At 54.8% G+C, this 19837-nt stretch overlaps 1 protein-coding gene across 6 annotated transcripts in view; it reads right to left on the minus strand.

The window, feature by feature from the left end:
* Positions 1-551: 551 nt before the first annotated feature.
* Positions 552-19837, minus strand: part of Dip2a (disco interacting protein 2 homolog A) — a 91420-nt gene continuing 72134 nt past the window's right edge. For 4 of the 6 annotated variants that reach the window (XM_076868405.2, XM_076868404.2, XM_076868403.2 and 1 more), the window contains 17 exons: positions 16389-16590; positions 15456-15565; positions 15305-15385; positions 13680-13803; positions 11646-11767; positions 11410-11521; positions 10286-10395; positions 9681-9811; positions 9093-9261; positions 8574-8744; positions 6570-6631; positions 5884-5941; positions 4037-4111; positions 3241-3415; positions 2625-2748; positions 1950-2198; positions 552-1863 (listed from right to left, as the gene is read on the minus strand). In XM_076868405.2, the coding sequence (XP_076724520.2) occupies positions 1680-1863; positions 1950-2198; positions 2625-2748; positions 3241-3415; positions 4037-4111; positions 5884-5941; positions 6570-6631; positions 8574-8744; positions 9093-9261; positions 9681-9811; positions 10286-10395; positions 11410-11521; positions 11646-11767; positions 13680-13803; positions 15305-15385; positions 15456-15565; positions 16389-16590 (2259 nt within the window). In that variant the 3' untranslated portion in view covers positions 552-1679. The other 2 variants (XM_076868408.2, XM_076868406.2) reach the window with 2 other exon arrangements.

A 19837-nucleotide genomic window follows, 5' to 3' on the forward strand; every position in this document is an offset into this window, starting at 1 on the left:
CAGGCCTGGAGTGACCACCATGCTCACTCTGTGAGAGCTGAGCCCACGCAGAGCCAAAAGTGTGGAGTGGCAGCGTGTCTGAGTGGCGGTCCTCCGCTGCGCCCTGAAGTAGCCCATGTGCAGTGCAGAGTCAATGCCACACCTGGTGTACGTCTGGCACACCTGCAGGATGTGGGCATCGAACCCGAGGAGCACAGGGAACAGCCAGAACACTTTTATCTGTTAAGTACAAAAGCAGGTGATAAAATAGGTATGTCCTCCCGATTCTGTAAAAAATGTTTAAAAGGAAAAATTGATCCTGAAAGATTGGTGTTAATATTGAGGTATTAACATCAGAGGTACTGACATTACTATTACTATTGATAGTGATTAATATTACTATTACTCAGAGGAATGTTCATGGAGTTTTAATTTTCTTCTTTATACTTCAATGTGCTTTCTAGATTTTATGCTGTAAGCATAGTTGTTTTTATATTCTGAAAGAATGCATCATAAAATAGATCCTATTTAGGATAAGTTATAAAACCTTTCACACATTTCAAAATGCAGAATTACAAATAGTCAATAACTTTTATTAACATAATGATATAAAAATTTTAGTGTGTATACAGAATTCCCAGAGAGTAATTAAAACATTTTAATGTGCATCTTAAAATCTTAATTTACCAGATACCTTGTCTTACTGCCACTGACCTTTCAATACAAAAAGTTTATGATTTTTGTTTGCTATAAAACTACATTAAGATTAGGGTTAGGTAGTTCTGTCCCTTCTCAGCCATTCTTGGTAAAGAATGAATCCACTGCTAAGACCTCTGTGGGACCAACAATGAGCTACATGAATTCTGTATGTGGTTACAACAGTGTTGTCAGGATCTGGTCTGTTCCCACGTACCATGCTGCCATCCAGCACCGCCCGGCTGGCCAGACATGCTGTGGAACTATAGGCACTATCCAGGCTAGCCTGGTTATTTCTGTGAAACACACACAATCCATAACTTCCCACCCTTGAATCCTAAAACCCAATCACCTGTAATATCCTCTTAATCAGCTCTATAAAAATAATTTTTTGTCTCAGATTAGTGTTCAGCTTCTAGTCCCTAAACAGTTCAAGAATCTTACATTCTCTTCACTGATTCAGGTTCAATGTAACAGATCACTCAGCCTTGTTAAGTTTGAATGAAATCACTGGAAATGATTTGGCCAAATTCTGTAGGCACAGAACTCAAAGCGCACTCGCTGATGAGGAGGGTCACAGCTCTACCTCCAACAGGAACGGCCCTCCTCAGCCAGCGGGTTGGTCAGCACAATGGGGACACCTTGGCGGACCTGGGCTCCTGCCCCATCTGCTGGAATAAGGATGTCAGTTCCACACACCCCATGAGAAGCAGCATGTGGAGGCATGAGAACTCAGGAACTGGACACTGGAGGGCAGGGACAGCACGTGGACCGATGGTCTCAGGTGGCCTCATGAGCATCAGTGACAACATGTGCAGACAACCTCCACAGCGAGACTGCGAAGAAGAAGCTCCCAGCGTGGCCCCGCTGCCATCCACACGGGAGGCCAGGACATGCTCCCACCCAGCAGGCTTACCAGGCTGGGCTCTGCCCCAGGTGACAGAAGGCCGCTGTGACGTGGCCTCCAAGTTCTCTCCAAATTAGGTTTGATACGCACTTGTCATTTAAGTGGGAATAAATAACTGAATTTTACAAATCAAGAACCATGCGTGCGGCCTAAGAAGTTCCACCCTGCAGTGCAGCAGGGGCCGCCCTCTCCGCCTGGCACTCCAGGTAAATGCTGGCTTCTGTGTCTGTGAACATCCCTGGCAGGTCCCAGCACTTCTCAGGGAGTCCAGGAAGTGCTTCCTGAAGGAGCGATGGGGAAATATGCAGGCACCCGCAGAGCACAGCAGGGAACAGTGGGGCACTGAGGCTCTGGCGGTGGCACTCACATGTTGTAGGCCACGTAGACAGGGTCCAGCTGGTCTGCAAGGAAGCCGTCCCGCAGGTGCATACGCTGCTTCTCGCCCCGGGAGTTGATGGGGATCACACCAGGGTCCACAATGACCACCACGCCCACCACTAGGAAGTGCTCCTCCAGCACTGCATTGGTCACCAAGGCCACCAGGTCCAGCGCGTCCTGCTCCAGCCCATCCAGCTCCACCACCACCACCAGCAGGTTGGTCCAGGTGAATACAGCACTGTGAGAGGCAGTCACACAAAAGGCATTGGCAAAGTGCCAAGAAGCGAAAGAACAAGCATGTGCCACAGTGGGCCATGTGCCTCCAGGGCACCACGCCTCAGCCCAGCTGCTGCTGAGAACCAGGAGCCTGTGGGCACCAAGGAACCACGTTCAAAGAGATGCCGCAGCACACGTGGCAGAGTCTGGGACTTCTGCCTGCACATCTGGGGATAGTCTCTTGGTTTGAAACTGATTAGGAAGAGAAAAAACCTGAAACCCTGGCAAAGGCAATGAGGTGTGCCCTGGTGGGGTTCCCCAGAAACACACCCAGAGGAAGAACTCAGGAAGTCCTGGTCCTCCCTAGGACCTGTCCACTTGATGTGGAAGTGCCAGGCCCTGCCCTATGTGCATGCAGAGGGGCAGCGCTCCTCAGCTGGTCCCTTACCACTCAGCGATGCTCCTGTGTGCCCGGATCACAGACGTCTCGATGTCAATGGGGTGGTACCGCATGCCTCTCAGCTCCAGCGTCTCGTCCAGAGACCCCACAACATATAGTGCATCGTGTCGCTCTAGGATGCAGGTGAGAGCAGGTGCTCAGAAGGCAGAGCTGCCCAGTGTCTGTGGGCCCAGCCAGGAGCCCTGGACAGGGAGGTTTGGATGCCATCCACGCAGAGGCTGTCACTGCAGTGAGTGGCAGGCACGAGTGGTGTGTGCATGCTAACTGTTCCCACCTCTGGAAAAAGCAGCCATAGGAGCAACCTGGCTGTGGGACTGGCTGCAGTCCTCGGGACCCTGGCCACGGCTCAGACACCACACCCCCAGCACAATGGGGGGCAGACCATTGGGGAGGCTGGTTTGCCTGAGGAAGGGTCTTCTGTCTATCACCAATAACCACCATCCTTCACTCACTCCTGTCCTTGAAGGAGTCATGGGTCCGAGGAGGTGAGATCCCCGGACTAGACAAGCTCCAGCAAACAGGCAGGCACAGCAGGTCCCAAGGGCTGTCACAGACACCCACCCTGCCCCCCAGCACTGCGGCAGGCACTCACAGCGGCCCTCACCTCCACTGGCATCTGTGAGCTCTGTTCTCCGAAGGAAGCCGAGGTAGCCAGTCCTTGCCCAGACGGTCTGCGTGTCTCCAAAGCTCAGCCTGGCACTGAAGTGGTCAACATGAAGCGCCTCCTCCCCGTAGACCGTGTAGTAGCCAGTGGCGTTGTGGGGGCTGCTCACCCAGATCTGGTGGGGCCCAGAGGACAAGAACGTAGGCATGTCACAAACCAGAGAGCACAACTTCCATCCTGAGGCAGCCCCAGGCTACGAAGAGCCTCAAGGAAACCTGAGCCAACCGTCGGGGGCATCCTCAGCGTCTCACTCGTGGACTAAGCACAGCTATGGGCACAGAAGGCAAGTGACACTTCCTTCCTCAAATGAAGGTGCTTGTCCTGTGCTGGGGGGGCACAGAGCCCACACAGTCCTCAGGCCAAAACGCCCACCCGCACTGCAACCCACAGCTCAGTCCCCAGGAGGACCAGGTGGCAGACACAGCTGCTCAGACCAGACGGAACGACGGAGCCTGAGCAGACAGTACACCACATCCACACAGGCACCTTGGTGGCACTCACATGCTTCCAGGTCAGACCCGGGGTCAGAGGAGAGCATGGGCTCCTCCGGCCATCCAGGGCCCTCAGACCTGAGGCTCCCTTGCTGGGGCAACCCAGGGCAGCAGGTCTGGGAACACAGTGATGGGAGACAGGGCCAAAGTGTTCCCGGGATTCCCAAAGACATGTGTGACCCCAGGGTCAAAATTCCTGAATCTAGGACAGAAAGGGGCAGAGGGCAACCCTGGCTAACACTCACCTCGCCCAGGTGCGAGTCTCCAAGGGGCCCTTTGGTCTCAGTGTGTGCGATGACGACCTTCACCCCTGGGAGGATCTGGAAGGAGGACAGCTAGCTGTCACAAGTCCTCATCAAAGAAAACAGCAGGAAATTCCTGATGCAGGGGCATCAGAGTGTCCCTCGGAAGCCCTGCAGCAGGACTGCCCACCCGGGACAGGCTAGAAATCTAGAAGCCACTGCAAACCTGACTTTGAATTTTAAAAGAAAGGAGACATTAAAAGAAAAAATGTGAGTTGTGGACCCAGCAGAACAACCCCAGGTCCCGAGCATGTTCCGACCCTTCCCGTCTGGGCGAGCGCTGGGGTCCACCAGGACTTTCACTGAAGCCGAAAACCCTCAACCACCACTGGCCCTGCGCAACAGGGCTTCGAGAGCCTATGCTTCCCCAGGGGTCTGTGCCTGACCCCTCCTCAGTGCAGGATCGGCAGGCTGGAGGCCATGTCCCAGCCTCCTGGCCAACCCAGGGCCCCTCCCTGGCTCAGGACACCACCTGGTTGCACAGGCTTGGCTGCTAGCTCTGCACCCTCAGTTACAGATAAGAAGGGCCAGGGCGATGGCATGTGGCCCTCAGGCAGGTGAGGAGGGGACAGGGCCGTGGGAGGTGTGGTCCTACACTGGCACCAGGCCCTCCCTACTCTGCCTGTCTTCCTGAATGCTTTCCCCCCACCGTGGCCCACCTGAACCCAGAACCACAGCTCTCCTTCCAGAACACTGCCCAGAGGCCTGAGCTACTGTGCCAGCAAGAGGGGAAGGAAAGAAAAGTCCGACCAAAGGAGGAGGGCATAGGGCAGGGTGGGGACAGGCACTGGGAGGCTCCTGAGGGCAGTGACCCAGAGAACATGTGCCAGGGTGACATCAGGACTTTGCAAAACCACCTGGAGGAGCTCCAACCCAGGCAGGGCCGCAGTCCCCAGTCTCCTCACAGGCCTCCACGGGCCAGGTCTGTTCAGCTCTCAGCGGGGCTGCTGCTTAGAGAAAGTGGAAACACGTGTGGAGGCAGCTCTGCAGCCTGCACCTGCCACTGGCTCACACACGCCCACCCGCGGGCAGCCAACAGGGCCCACGTGTTGGCCATTTTGTGGCTGGCTCTGGCCCTCTCTGGGCAGCACCCTGCTTCCTAGAGGCAGCTGTGGCCGTAGCCATAGCAAGTAGAGTTGGGTAGCCTCTCTGAACCTTCTTGAGTTGTGAAGGTACAGAGAGGCAGCTCCCCAGGGGTTCTAGAGGCTCCCAGATGTGTGGCCACTGCTGTGTGGGGCCCTGAGACCCCTACATGCGCTGCATGCCCACACCACCAGCCTGACTCACTTTCTCACCCTGACCAGTGGCCCTTGCTGGGCATCCCTAGCTCTGAAGGCACCTTCGCTCCTGTGTCTGCACCGGCTGGCCTTTCCTGCAGGACGTAGCTCTCACCTGGGCATTTCAGGCCCAGAGCTCCTCCCTCAGCATCCTCAGGGGCCTCAGCAGGTGGAGGCACATCCCCACTGGCCTGCAGCCCTGGGAGGGCCCCTTCCTTGCTGCCACTTGACCTCAGCCACCCCAGTCTAAGAGCGCGTGTGGGCGGGGCCCTTGCTCCATGGCCTGGTCAAGGGTAATTAATCTCTGTATCTGCACCTAGATGCTCACTCTTGGATGTGAGCTCATGCTTCTGCGTGTGCGGAGAGGAGGAAGTGGCTTCTGCAGTGGCCCAGCCCACTCCCAGGGTCTGGCTACGTTCGCTGGGCAGCACACAGCCCCAGCACCTCCACTGGGTGGCATTTGAGACAGGTCTCAGACCTGCCCTGGGGCACAGGAGTCCCAGCTTCTACTACCTTTCCAGACTCCATCAAAGGCAGACTGTGCGGAGAACCCCGTTCCACCAAGCGTACCCTAAAAATTAACACAGAAAAAAATTCAGAATAAAACTTACTATGTGGGCAATAATCTCTGGAGACCTTTTCCCTGAGGGTGTCTGTCAACAACAGCGGGAATATCAGCCTCTTATAAACAACCCCAGGCAGGCCCCACCTGCCCTGCTTCCTGGGCTGTCCTCCACCTGGCCAGCCCCTGGCACCCAGGGAGCTGCACCCATTATTTACATAGCACAGGAGCGTGACCACCCTGAGGATCTGGCCGCAGCACACGCCTCCTGATGTGAGCGTCAGGCAGACGCTGAAGCAGCACCAGGACGATGGTGCTTCCATTAGCTGGCTGTCCTGCCTTCTAACGTTCCCCAAGAAAGCAACCGTTGCCGCCTGGGTTGTGTGAGGGAGGGTGAGGACTGCTCCCTGCAGCTCTGAGGATGTGGGGCGCACGCTGTGAAAGCCCACCTTCCCCCCAGGGCACCCCAAGACACCCACACACCTCCCCTTCTCTCAGTGCAGATGGCCCTGGCTGAGCCATAGTCCACTAACACCCAGGGCCTGGAGGCCCTGGGCCAACCAGTGTCCACTGGGACCTGGGGTGCTGTTAGTACACATCCAGGCTGAGGGACCTTGCCAGCAGGTGTGGACATTACCTGTCATGGCGCAGCGCCCGCATGTCCACGTAGACGGTCGTGGGGTCTGGGCCAGCTGTGCCCTGCAAGAGGAGGAGCACGGAGGAGCTGCCTTCGGGTTGCATTCTGCTCTGGGGCCACCGACTTGGCAGTGTGGCAGCTCCTCCTGGGCCATGGGGAGTGCCCAGAAAGCAGCCTATTCCCTAGAGCAGGTCTGCCTTGGGGCTCAGGGTCCCAGGGCAGGGCTGCTGCTGCTCTCCATCCAACACCCATGAGGGTTGTGATATCGAGTGAAACATTCAGGAACACTGAAAACATCCAGCCACACAAGCTTCGCTTCAGTTCTAACTCTCTGCTCCCAGTGGTCTCTTGCTGTGGTTGGGACGTTTCTGCTCAGTGGTGAGAGCAGGGCCTGCCCTCAACAATCCTGCTAGGGACCCAGCACAGCAGAGCTCGTTCAGATGAGATGGGAGACAACGCCTGTCCTGACTTCTTCTAAGTCTAGTGTTTGAGTCCTGATTCAAGGTCAGAATGTGCTGTTCCACTAGCTAAAAAGTCACTAACAAACGGACTCTGATCAGCACGTTCCTGAAGGTCCCAGGCAACATCAGCTGTGTCTGCCCTGAACTAACACAAAGCCCTGCTGAGATTCCAGGTCCCTGCAATGTGCCAAGGTTACACTTTGAAAATAGTTTTACTTTAGATTTTGTTACAAAGAAGCTTTTGTAATATGTCAAATAATACCCATTGTGAACAAAAGTTAGACAGCAAACGAAACACATTTTCATCTGAAATTCACGAGAAGATCACAAGAACTGGGGGTGGGGTCAGGCACTAGAAAGGTTGAGGGCAAGGGTAAGGTCATACCTGCTCAGCCAGCTTTCCCAGCCTGTTGGGCTGACAGAGGCCAAGGGGCCAGCAGAGGGAGACAGGGAGGAGACAGCCACAGGAAACACAAACAGAAGGCCACCGGCCACGTGAGAAACACGGAAGAGAGCAAAACACGTCACTGCATCTTCAGAGCACAGGTGGTATCCCAGCGAGAGCCCTGTGGCCACATGGCACCGGCTCGCCAGCAGGCAAGCACGTGCCTCCAGCACCCAGACAGGGTACAGGCTGCAGACACAGGGTGAGGCCTCAGCTCACAGGACCAGCCAGAGTGCCAGCCACGTGACGGACATCAAGGCGGGACCCCCAACACCTTCCACCGTTCAAGGTGTGAAGCTTGGAGAGGCCAACAGCCTTTCTTAGGCTGAGAGGACATCAGCAGAAACACGAGGTGCTGGCCTAACACGGGGTCTACGGCTGCACCCCACTACGCTGAGGCGTCCTTGAGGACGGCGCAGGCGCTGGAAACCCAGGAGGCCCAGTCTGGCCTGGGAGCACCTGCTTCTTGTGCCCAGCTCCTCCTGTGCAGGATCTCTGATAAGCTATGTGGGTTTAAGATGTTTCCAGAAAGATAGGCTGGGGCTATGGCTCAGCAGTAGAGTACTTGTCTAGCATGTGCAAAGACCTGGGTTCGAAATTCAGCACCACATAAAAATAAATAAATAAATAAAGGTATAGTGTCCAACTACAATTAAAAAAAATAAATATATATTAAAAAAAAAAGATATTTCCAGAAAGAAAGTCAATGGAGATGCCAAATCCAGAAAGCAGAAGAGAAGCCCTACATTGGAAACTTCATTTCTGCAACTTACTTACAGCTTCAAAACAGATTTGGGTTTACATGAATTAGCACATTTATCAATGTTCCCATTTAAACTTGCTAGATGTTGTAACATAGTGAGTCCAGCATTTCTTTTAACAAGTAGCCACACATTGCATCTGGTTAGAGATTCTTACAGGTGTACCAGTCAAATCAATGTGTTCTTTTCTAAATAACTCTTTCTTCATCAACAAGAACACTAAATCTTTTAAAATAAAGCCTTGCAGCTCTAAACGGCCATGGGAAAATGAAGCAAAGGCTCGGAGGTGGAGAGTGGAGCAGGCAAGTGTACAGGGTGCTCTGCAGCTGGCCCTTACCTGAAGGCAGATGGCCACGTTGACCCTGCACCCAAAGGTGGTGCTCACAGCACGCGCAGGGAGGCCCAGGTCCTTGAACAGCTTGGAGAAGGACTGTGTCAAGGCAATCCGCGGCCGCTCCTCGGCCACCACCATGCACGTGCGCACACATGACAGGTTCACCCCTTTCATCTGCAGAGGAGCAGGGAGTTGGTGCACTCCACACAGGCAAGGCTCCGGGCTCCACCCGTTCTGGAAGTTTCTGGGTGGGGCCCAGCATGGCCTGGCCCTGGGTCTGAGTGCACAAGGGAAGCTGACACACTTATCTGCCCCCCAGTGTCAGGCTGGGGCTTCTGACTCAGAAGCGCAGAGGGCAGCATCCAGCCCACACTCCACTCTCTCTCCTGCGGGTGTGCACCTCGAGGAAGACCTTCCCTATAGGCACAGGGCCTGGGAGGTACAGGGGCTGGCGTGGGCCTTGGGAGGGGGCCACTGCCTGGCTCAGGGCACCGTGCCCAGGAGCCTCCGCCCAGGACTCACCCTGAGTGCGCCTGTCTGTGCGCCCAGGCCCTTGGTGCACATTTCCATCACGGAGTAGGAGCAGAAGGTGACACGGGCCTTGTACTGGCTGACGGCTGACAGCCACAGGGACACGTTGCTCTCCAGCTCCAGCGGAGGCACGAGCACTGACTGGTGTCCGGAGTAGACACTGCAGGAGGGGGTCAGCTGGGGAGAAGCCACTGCACCAGGTGCTGCCCCTTCCTCAGGAGCCCCATGCTGCTCTCCCACTAGGGGACTTTGAGGGGAGGAGCTGCAGGGTGCAGGCTGGGGGTGCCATGCATGGGTCCTGGCCTCTACTTCAAACACTTGAGAGAAGCTGGGCCCCATGAGGCCTCATAGACAGAGCACCCCTCTCTAGCATCTGAAGGAGTTGGGCAGATTATTCCAGCTTCTGATGGTGGATGATGCTTGCCTTTAGTGAAAGATGCTTCTACTCTTTCAGTTCTAGACCCCGACTCCAACCACCTCATCCCAAGCAAGCCCTAACATGCATATGCAGCCTCCGGGAGGCCAAATCCTAGAGCAGCACGGGAACGGCCAGAGCCCAGAGCAGTGGACCACACTCACCTGCACAGGCACCACAGGGCAAAGCCCAGGCCACAGTAGGGGTCCAGGCAGATGGCAATCTGCCGCGAGGGGTAGAGCTCACACTGCAGTTTTATGGAGCGGCACAGGGCACTTGTGGCTGCGTGCGACATCTGGAGGAGGAAAGAAACGGTCGCTAGTGGTGAGAAAGAGGAGGGCCTGCAGCCGTGTCCACTGAGCCCCTGGCCAGGAGGGCATGCAGCTCCAGCTACAGAACCTCACACTGACTTCCTCAAGACAGCTGGCTGCCATCCCCATGACACCTGACAGGCCCCCAGGAAATGGCACAGGAGAGTCTTTGAGCAAAGATTCCAGGTTGAGCTCTTCACTCCTAATGAGGAAATGGACTCATCAAAGCCCCCCATTCCTTGGGGTCAGTCACAAGCCAGAAAGCTGGACATCCAAGAAAGTTTGACCTGCTGGCTCTCTCACTGGGGGTTTGTTGGTGCTCCTTACAAATTTTAAGACACAACGCTTGTTGCTCTTCGATCTGGATAAGCAGGACCTGCCTGAGCCACACGCCCACCCTTCCTGTCTTCTCGCGGGTTCCAGGGCAGAACACACAGGAGTTCTCTCCAAAGACCCACCTTTACTCCTGCTAATATCCCTGTGGTGGACACGCTGAAGTCCAAGTAGGCCAGCACATCCGGGGAGGGTGGTCTGAACACACTAGCCACCTTCTTTTTTGGTATGTCATCTGTTAAACAGGGACACAGTGAGGTCAGCGTTCCTGCACGTGCTCTGCCGAGGCCTCAACAGGTGAGAGAGGAGACTGGTGTTTGTGAGGCCCAGAGCACACACCCATCAGAATCAGGCCGCGTGTGGAGGCCACGCTGTCACAGATACTGCAGGTGTGTGATGGGGGGAAAGTGGGGTGAGGAGAGCAGGGGCCAGGCTACGAGGACAGCACAGGAAGCCACAGGGCTGAGGGCTTGCCCAGAACTGCAGCACCAGCAAGAGCAGGCACGCAGGCTCCAGGCTCTGCCTGCTGTACCCAGTTCTTACACCTATGAGGCAGCAGCCCCTCGACACAGGCTTGGCCAGGCAAGTGAGCCCTTGGGCTACAGGCTCTACCCCTACCCCTCAACAGCTGCCCTGAAAATGGTTCCTCCTGTCCCTCATGGTGCCAGGTGGCAGCCACAGACTACACAGTCCCTGGCTTCAGCTTTGGTGGCATCATGGAGTGCACGGGCTGCAGTGGGGAGGGAGGGCTCTCTCCTGGCTTGTACTCAGTGACTGCAGAGCTGTGGGGTGCAGCTGGGCTGGGTGTCTCACCTTAGGCTGAGACATGCTTCACCAAGCTGAACCAGCTGCCCAGGCAGAGGGGTCCAGCCCTTTCCCAGCCATGCATCTTTCCAGTGATGGGAACAGAAGGAGTCAGGGTACACAGTGGGAAATGTCCTCAAGGGGCTGGTGGAAGGCTCAGACAGTGCCAACCTGCTGTGCAGGCAGCAGGGGCAGCCAGGGCAGCAGGGTACAGACCCCAGCACGTGGGCCTGGGAAGGGGAGTTCACACCTGGGACGGGGTCCTGCGGTCTCACAGGCTGCACACTCCACAGGAGGTCACATGCCCCACACAGGCCACTTCCATTTCAGCTGGTCATTCACCCTACCACTTAATTTTGGATGGCAAGAATGTAATCCCTATAAAAAGGAGAAGAAACCCTACAAAGAGGAGTCTGTCCACGAGCCATCTCTTGAGGACGCGTACCAGTGTCCAGGATGGTTGGCCAGGTCTTGATGTCCACAGCAGCAGCTGCCTCCTTGGACTTGAGCAGCCGTGTGATGGCCTGTGTGGTGAGCACGCACGCAGACTTGCTGACCTGCACCAGGAGGGAGGAGGCTGTGAACTGTTGAGCTCGGCCTGTGGCATCCCGCCCAGCCCTGCCCACAGTAGGAGGCTGTGAGCTGGAGAGCCTAGCCTGTGGTATCCCTCCCAGCACGCACCTCCACGATCATTTTGACGGTGGGCAGCGTGGTGCCGAGGTTCTGGGGGTGTGGGGGCCGCACAGTAACAGGCACACAGCCACAGTACAGGCAGCCATAGAAGGCGGCGATGAGGTCCACCCCTGAGAAGATGAGCAGATGTCAGGAGGGCCTAGAGCACGGTATCCATTGCCAGGCCCTGCAAAAATTTTCTCGAGGTCTGGCCACAGCATTTAGAGAGGCCAGCACTGATGGAAGGGCACAGAGGCAGCCCTCGGCAGTCAGGTCAGCCCCTCGCCCTGAGGGCCGGGCAGTGGGAGGGGCCACACTACAGGGTGCACTGGGGGTGCACAGGAGCCGAGGTAGTGCCCTAGGAGGGACCCAGAAGCAGGAAGGACTGAGGCCTGCACACACTGACCCTCAGAGGAGGCTGAGACACACAGGGCAACAGGGTGTCCACAGGACCAAACCAGGAGGGGCAGCCCCCGATGCCAAGACTCCTGGGCCCCGGGCACTGGTGCGAGCCCTGGGCTGCCTGCTTCCTCACCCACCACTCTCTCGACTTCTCCAGAGGTTTAAAATTCCCTATAATTAAGGCTTGTGGGAACCTATCTTCTAGAGTTAGTCTGACAGAACCCATTCCCTGCCCTGGTCCCCCTGCACCCAGAGCACCAAGTCCTGCCAGCCTCTGTGGAATCAGAGACAACCCACAGCACCCTCAGGCTACAGACACTCCTTCTTAGAGTCAAATGAATATGCCACATCCACATGCAATCTTGGACATGAGACAGACAATGACCTAGGCGGTCCAGCCAGGGAGGGCGTTACCAGTTGACAGCTGCTAGGGCCCTTAGTGACTCAAGTGGACACGGACAGCAGCTCAGCACAAGGCAGCAGAATAAAGGACAGCACCCCACATGGAGGCCTCACAGAGAAGTACTTGGCCAGAGGTCCTCTTCCTGCAGCCCAGGAACTTGGGCTGCCTGCCAAGCATCTGCACCCCCAAACAAAAGACAGGAACTCTGTCCCTACACCCACTTCTGCATTCCTGAACGGCACTGAGCCATTGAGAACAGGGTGCAAAATGTGGACCTGTCTCGCCAGCCCAGAGACAGCCGGCACACCAGCTCGCCACCTCCAGACAGAGGGGACCACAGCACACCAGCTCTTCCCGAGACCACACTCTCCCCCAGGCAGGCTTTCAAGGCAAATTAAAAAACATGGGGCTGAGATGCAGCAAAGTAGCCAGAGTGCTGTCCTGGCTTACATGGCCCTTGTCTCCAATGTCGGCTCAAAAAACGGCCCAAACAGGCAACATGAAGAACAGCAGACACCCACAGCAGGGACAACTGCAGGCCTCAGTCATCATCCTCAACCCAACTACTAACACCCCACAGGCCATGTTCAACCTCCAGATGAAGAAAGCAACACAGTATGCTGTGGGCTGGGCAGGGGCAAGTGGGCAGGGATGAGGGCAGGGACACATGGCAGTGACCACACAGGTCACCAGGAATCAGGGGCTCAGTGCCACGGGCTGGGCAGGGGTGAGGTAGGCAGGGACACATGGCAGTGACCACACAGGACACCAGGAATCAGGGGCTCAGTGCCATAGGTTGGGCAGGGGTGAGGTGGGCAGGGACACAGGCAGTGTCCACATTATACAGTTGATAAAGCCAATGAGCAACCAAGGACATTCACATCCTGAACAACCAGGGGTCTTGGGGAGGACAGAGACCTCAGCAGATGGGTGGAACCCTGCAGCCCTAGCCTGTGCTAGAGGAAGGTTATCTCAGGGGACTCTATCATAGGCCTCTCCAGGTCTCTGTTTTTGTTCTAAATAATCAGAATCTGGGCTCTGAGAGTTGGTACAGTCTCATTCTGGACTGAGAGGCACAGTGAGCTGAGCATCTGCCACCCTGCCAGTGTGGAGCCACCAGGTCAGAGGTCCCATCCAACCACAAGAGGCTCTTGGAGGGGTCTGAGCCTGGGATGGCCACGTGTGGGGCAGAGGGGCTTTAGGCAGGCTGGGAGGGATGGTCGGAAGTGTGCACCTACCTGGGGGGTAGACCAAAGCCACGTGGTCCCCAGCGTCAAGCCTGCCCTTCTCCAGCAGAGCAGCAGCCACTCTCTCAGCCCTCTTGTGCAGCTGGACACAGGTGGCAGTACTGGTGACCGTGCCCTAGGAAGGCAATCAGGGGCATCACCATGCTGGTGTGCAAACACACAGGCACCACCCAGGACACCAGATGTGCCTGTTATCTACAGTGTGGGGCCAGGCCCTCAAGTGGCCCCGTGAGAGTGAAGCCCCCTGGGCAGGATCCAAACAGTGACAGGGCTAGGGGGCTCACATGCTCTGAGACCCCAAAGCCTAGGTCCACTAGGGCCACAGCCTCTACCCGCACCACCAGAGGAGGTTCCTGGGTCCCAGGGCAGCATGTCCCTGGGGACTTGATGCTTTACAGAGAAACAGGCCAAAAAGAACATGGATGCTTAACCAGCACCTGTACTCGCCCCCCCCCCCCCCCGTGGCTTCCTCATCCCTTGAGAGCACCCACCCAAGACCTCGGTCAGCAGCCCAGGGTGCACTCTTCACACACATGCCCCCAGCCACACATCACACTCGCCCAGGCACCTGCTCCCTGCTCCACGCTGCTGTTATGTGCCCAGCCCCCAAAGTCACCCTTCTACAGTCCAGAGCAGCCACTGTGACCACGAGTGCACCCAGCTGCTCCACCCTATCAGGGCACCCCAGCGCACCCTTGGGATGAAGGCCAGAACCCTAGGCCAGTCCCCACTCCCTGGCCTCCCAACCTGGAGGCCCTGGACAGTACTGGCTCAGCCCACTTGCCGCCAGCCCCTGGCCTACCTGCAGCCTGCCCAGCGCTTCCACTCCCCCTCTCTGATCTCTAGGTTCTCATCACACATGGCTGCACCCTGCCAACACTTAACCACGCTGTCTGCATACTTTAGAACTCAGAGGTAAAACGACCAGGAAAGATAGCTTCTCTCCTGCAGGACGCGTGTCTAGCAGGGAGAGTCACTCACAGTGTCCTGCTCACACATTACATGGGACCAACACATCTGTGAGTGAGCAGGTGCCCCAGAGTCCTCTGAGACTGTGGCAACTGCCCCTCCTATGCAAAGTTTGAGACTTCACACAGGCCGAGCAGGCGGCAGGGAGCAGGAGTCTTGTGTTTCTGCATCTTGTATTCCTGTCACGCCTGGACGTGGCATTATAGGTCTCCCGCCCACCCAGACACCACCTGTACACTAACAAGTGACCAGACTCAGAGGAGCATGTTCAGTCAGCAGGAGGACTGAACAGACACAGGAAACGTAAGTGCCTGGGATTGAAAATACAGACACTTCCTTTTAGTTCACAAACTTATGGGTGTTTACATGTATACTGTTCTTGATTTTAAAAGTGAAGTTGATGGGCTGGGGATGTAGCTCAGTTGGTAGAGCTTGACTCACATGCACAAGGCCCTGGGCCCAGTCCCCAGCACCACACACACACACACACACACACACACACACACACAAAAAAAAGTTGATGAGAATGTTCTTGTTTAATACAAGATGCTACTGTGTGAACTACATGGAAACGAGATTTCATAAGCAAAGGAGCAGGGAGCAAAGCCTTAGGCCCACTATGTTCCAGATGCGGTGGCCTGCCTCACCTTGGCATTCAGCAGCACAAACAGCGGGTGGTCAGGAGTGGTGTGCGCTCGCCACTGCAGCACGTCAGCCAGGAACAGGAACTGCACAGAGGGCCCGGCTCAGCGCCTGCAAGACCTCCTGGCCTCGGGCCCCCTCCAAAGCCACCGTTACCTTGCGCGCCTGGTCGCTGTCCTCCAGGTGGGCCAGCTCCCTCCCTGAGGCCTGTGCTATTCTCTTGCCAGCAACCAGGTTCCCCACGATCATGGACGCAGGTCCAACCTCTAGAAGTGGTTCCCAGGGAGAAGCTGGGGCTGGGAATCAGGCTCACCCTGAGCCTAAATTCCCTCACACTTGTTATTCTGAAACACACCTGAATTTGACTTTAGTCTTCTCTAAAACACAAGTGTTTGTAAAACCAGCTAAGGGTTTACACTGATTGACAGAATCACTCATAAATATAAACTAAAGCACAATGAGAAACTGAGAATATGACATATCTCTGACCTCAGCCAAATTCTTAACATGTTTTATCATTTTACTGCATTTCTGTGTCAATCTGAACACTAAGTCTTCCTGGTGACATGTATTCATGTAGTGACGTTCTATGTGTTCCAAGAAGTTGGCTTGCACTCATGACCAAGGCAATGACAAACCGCATGAACAGCTAAGCCAGCCGTAAGGTCAGGGATGGGCAACTGGCCATTGAGAGACCCCTAAAGTCCTATGAAGCCGGCCACTGTAACAGGTACAGGGCTGTGGAAGGCAGCCTGGGGGCAGGTAGCTGGGGCAGGTAGCAGGGCATGATGGTGGCCAAGAGGCTCCTCAGATCCCAAGGCCCAGGCCTGTTCCTGGGCCTCATCTCTGTCCCTAGGGAGCCACCTCCTAGCCATCCAAAGCTCAGGTGTGGGCCTTGGATTTGCCATTATCCTCACAGGTGAAATGGCCACAGTTCCTCAACTTTGGCCCAGTGCCAGCAGGCAGGGTGCTAAGCAACTGGCAAATGCTGGCTCTGGCCCTTGGGCCCAGCCCCAGGGAGTGGCAGCTACCACTGCAGGGTCTTCAGGGCTGGCCCCCAGTCACAATGGGGCTGCTGGGCAGACTGACCTGGCTGCTTCTGACGAGGTCTGGGAAGGTTGGTCACGCAGGTGTGAGGGCACATCAGCACGTTGCAGGGGTGCAGTGTTCCTCCCAAGAAGCGCTGTCTGGTTTCAGAGATGTGGATCCCCCCGAGGGGAGCCTTGGGCAGGGTGTTAGCAGGGACCAGCGCCAGACAGTACACGCCCACCTGGTGGATGCTATCGATGGCCTGGAAGGGAAGGGCCCACTGAGTATGGGCTCCAGCCATGCGGAGAAGCCCAGGGGACACCACACTGGACAGGAAACCAAGGCCCAGGGCTGTAGCACCAGGACTCCTCATGGAACGCTCAGAGCCCCTGGCCACTCAGAAAAGGGGGGAGCAGCTGATAGCCTAGAAGCACCTCAAACCAAGACAATCACACCCGTCCCTCAGACCCTCCTGAGGGCTTTTAGGCACCTGGAAAGGTCAGAGGTACCCAGGCTTACGCCAGAGGTGGGCAGGTCAAGGTCAATGGATGGAGCAGTTACCTGAATTCTGGGCAGTTTTTAAAGCGTAAGGCTGAGTGTGGTGAAAACTGAACATAGAGCTCCTCAGCCCAGCAGAAATGGCTGGTGTGGTCACACCCAGAGACAGAGCGGATCCAGAGACACTCGGATCACACAGCCAAGGGCGGACAATACTAGACCTCCAGGTATCTGGTGGAATCCAAAGCTGGAAGGCCCAGTGAGAAACCCCTCTGTCTTGCTGGGCACGGCACTGCACTGCACATCTGTGACCCCAGCAGCTGGGGAGGCTGAGGCGGGAGGATCTCAAGTTCAAAGCCAGCCTCAGCAACATAGCAAGGCCCTAAGCAATTTAGCGAGACCCTTTCTCTAACTAAAATATAAAAAAGGGCTGGGGATGTGGCTCAGTGTTTAAGCACCCCTAGGTTTAATCTCTGTACCAATAAAAAGAAATCTCTCCATTTTGAATGCCTCAGCAAGGAGTAGCTGTAGATGCTTCAATATTAGATTTTTTTAAGCTTTCACTGATGTTACGGTTTGTATCTGGAACGTCCCTCAAGAGCTCATGTGCTGGGCGATGCCCCAGTGTTCCCAGGGGAAACACTAGCCATGAGGGCTGGGACCACACCAGCGGCTCCGTCCACTTGACACATTAAAGACTTGGATTTACTGGGAGGTGGGAAAACCACAGGCAGGTGGTATGGCTGCAGGAGCATGGTCTTGGGGACAGCACCTGGCTCCAGCCCTGTCTCCGGCCTGGCCCCCTTCCTGGCTTCCATGAGCCAACAGCTCTCCTCTGCCACACCCTTCTGCCATGCTGTGTCTGTCTTGGGGCCAGCTGACCATGGACCAAACCTCTGAAACTTTGAGCCAAAATAAACCTTCCCTCCTCTAAGCTGTCAGGTCTTCCGTCACAGGGACAGAAAGCTGACAAACTGGCAATACCGTCTGCACTGAGGCTGCAGCTTCCCTGCCTATTTGACACCTCGACCAGCTCTGTGTGCTCCCCTGGATGCTGTGAGGTGTCGATGGAATTCCCAGCTCTATTCTTCTGCCTTCTCTCTTTAACCTTCTCTCCTTGCTGCTGCTTTTCTCTCCCTCCCCTTCTGCCTCCCTTTTTCTGCTGCTGGTTCTTTCTGTCCATAGTTCAATATTAATTTTACTTTCTCTACTGATTTTTCCAGCCTACTGTAGGGCATTACTGCCCTGTCGCCCTTTGGACTAGGGAGCTGCAGTGCACATCTCTGATTAGTGTTTGTGGCCCCCCAGCATGCTATCATTCCCAGGTGGCCACCTCCTGCAGCTGGCCACCCCCTCCTGGCAGGCAGGGTGCGTCCCAGTACTGTGAACTGAGTAGGGGTGCATGGACACAGAAACAACCCAGGCAGGACACGGCACAGGGCACAGCTCACTACAAAGGCCCTCACTTTAAGGTGGAGGAGAAACCCACCCCAGCAGATGTTCACAGCTCCACACAGAAACACAGGAGGCCTGAGAAAACAAGGCACTGGAAGCCTCCAGGAACAACCCTGGATGCCAAAGGAAGAAATGCTGTAAAGTCAACTGCTGAAGCAACGAACAAAAATACCTAAGGAATGCACAAAAGGAAACAAAATAGTTATGAAAGAGCATTTCAATAGAGAGACTGTGAAAAGGAGCCAAACTCGAACCCTGGAAATGAATGCTCAAATAATCAAATAAAAACCCAGTTAAGGACTGGGTCTGTAGCTCATGGCAGAGCATTGCCTAGCATGTATGAGGCACTGGGTTTGATCCCCAGCACCATATAAACAAATAAAATAAAGGCATTCTGTCCATGGAGAACTACAAAAGAAAAATGAAAGGAAAAAAAAAACAGTTAAAAGTCTCACCAATAAACTAGATCAAGCAAAAGAGAAATTTCAGGTGTAGAAGACAAACAACTTGATCACAGAGTCAGCAAAAAAGAAAAATTAGAAACTCTATAGAATGTACAAGATCTCTAGCCAGGCATGGTGGCACACACCTGTGATCCCAGCAACTCGGGAGGCTGAGGCAGAAGGATCACAAGTTCAAGGCCAGCCTCAGCAACTTAGCAAGGCTCTAAGTAACTTAGTGAGACCATCTCTAAATAAAAAATAAAAAGGCCCGGGGATGTGGCTCAGTGATTGAGCAGCCCCTTCATTCCCCAAATGTACAAGAACTCTAGAGCAACACGAAGACACCCAACTTAAGACTCAGGAAACTTTCTGAGCCTTGAGAACCAGACAGACATTCTCCACGTGGCCATCATTCAGATGTATATTACTCAAGCTCCATGTGTTTTACAGTTTGTATCATTTTTCTTGTTGCTAACTTCTAATTCATTTCTTTATGATCCAGGGGCTGTTTTTATTTTATCTTTTTCCTTGCGTCTGCTAAGACTTGCTCTGTGGTCTAACGTACGATCTATGTCGGAGTAAGTTCTCTCAGCAACTAAAAGGAAGTGTTCACTTCTTGTTGGATGAAACAGTCTGTAGGTGTCTGTCAAGTCCATTTGATGACAAGCACTGACCCTGCAGTGCGTTGATTTCCATCAGAAAGGCCTCTGCATCAGTGAGGATGGCACACTGGTGTCAGCCATTGGTGTTGTATTGGGTTCTATCTGCCCCTTATGTTGTGTAGCATCACTTCATGAAACTGGGTCACTGAACACACAAGACGCAGCTGCATCTTCTTGGACTGCTCCTTTGTCGCCAGCAGTATCCCATCTCCCCTCCCACTGGCTTTGAGATTCCATTCACAGGGGATAGTTTTCCCTTCTTTCACTTCCAGTCTGCGGACCTCTTACCCATAGGTGGGCTTCTTGTAGACAACACAGAGCAGAGACAGGTTTTTTTGTTTGTTTGTTTTTAAATATTTTTAGTTGTAGATGGACATAATAACTTTATTTTATTTATTTTTGTATGTGGTGCTGAGGATTGAACCCAGAGCCTCACGTGTGCTAGGCAAGC

Source organism: Callospermophilus lateralis, chromosome 10, assembly GCF_048772815.1.
Source record: "Callospermophilus lateralis isolate mCalLat2 chromosome 10, mCalLat2.hap1, whole genome shotgun sequence".
Taxonomy (NCBI): domain Eukaryota; kingdom Metazoa; phylum Chordata; class Mammalia; order Rodentia; family Sciuridae; genus Callospermophilus; species Callospermophilus lateralis.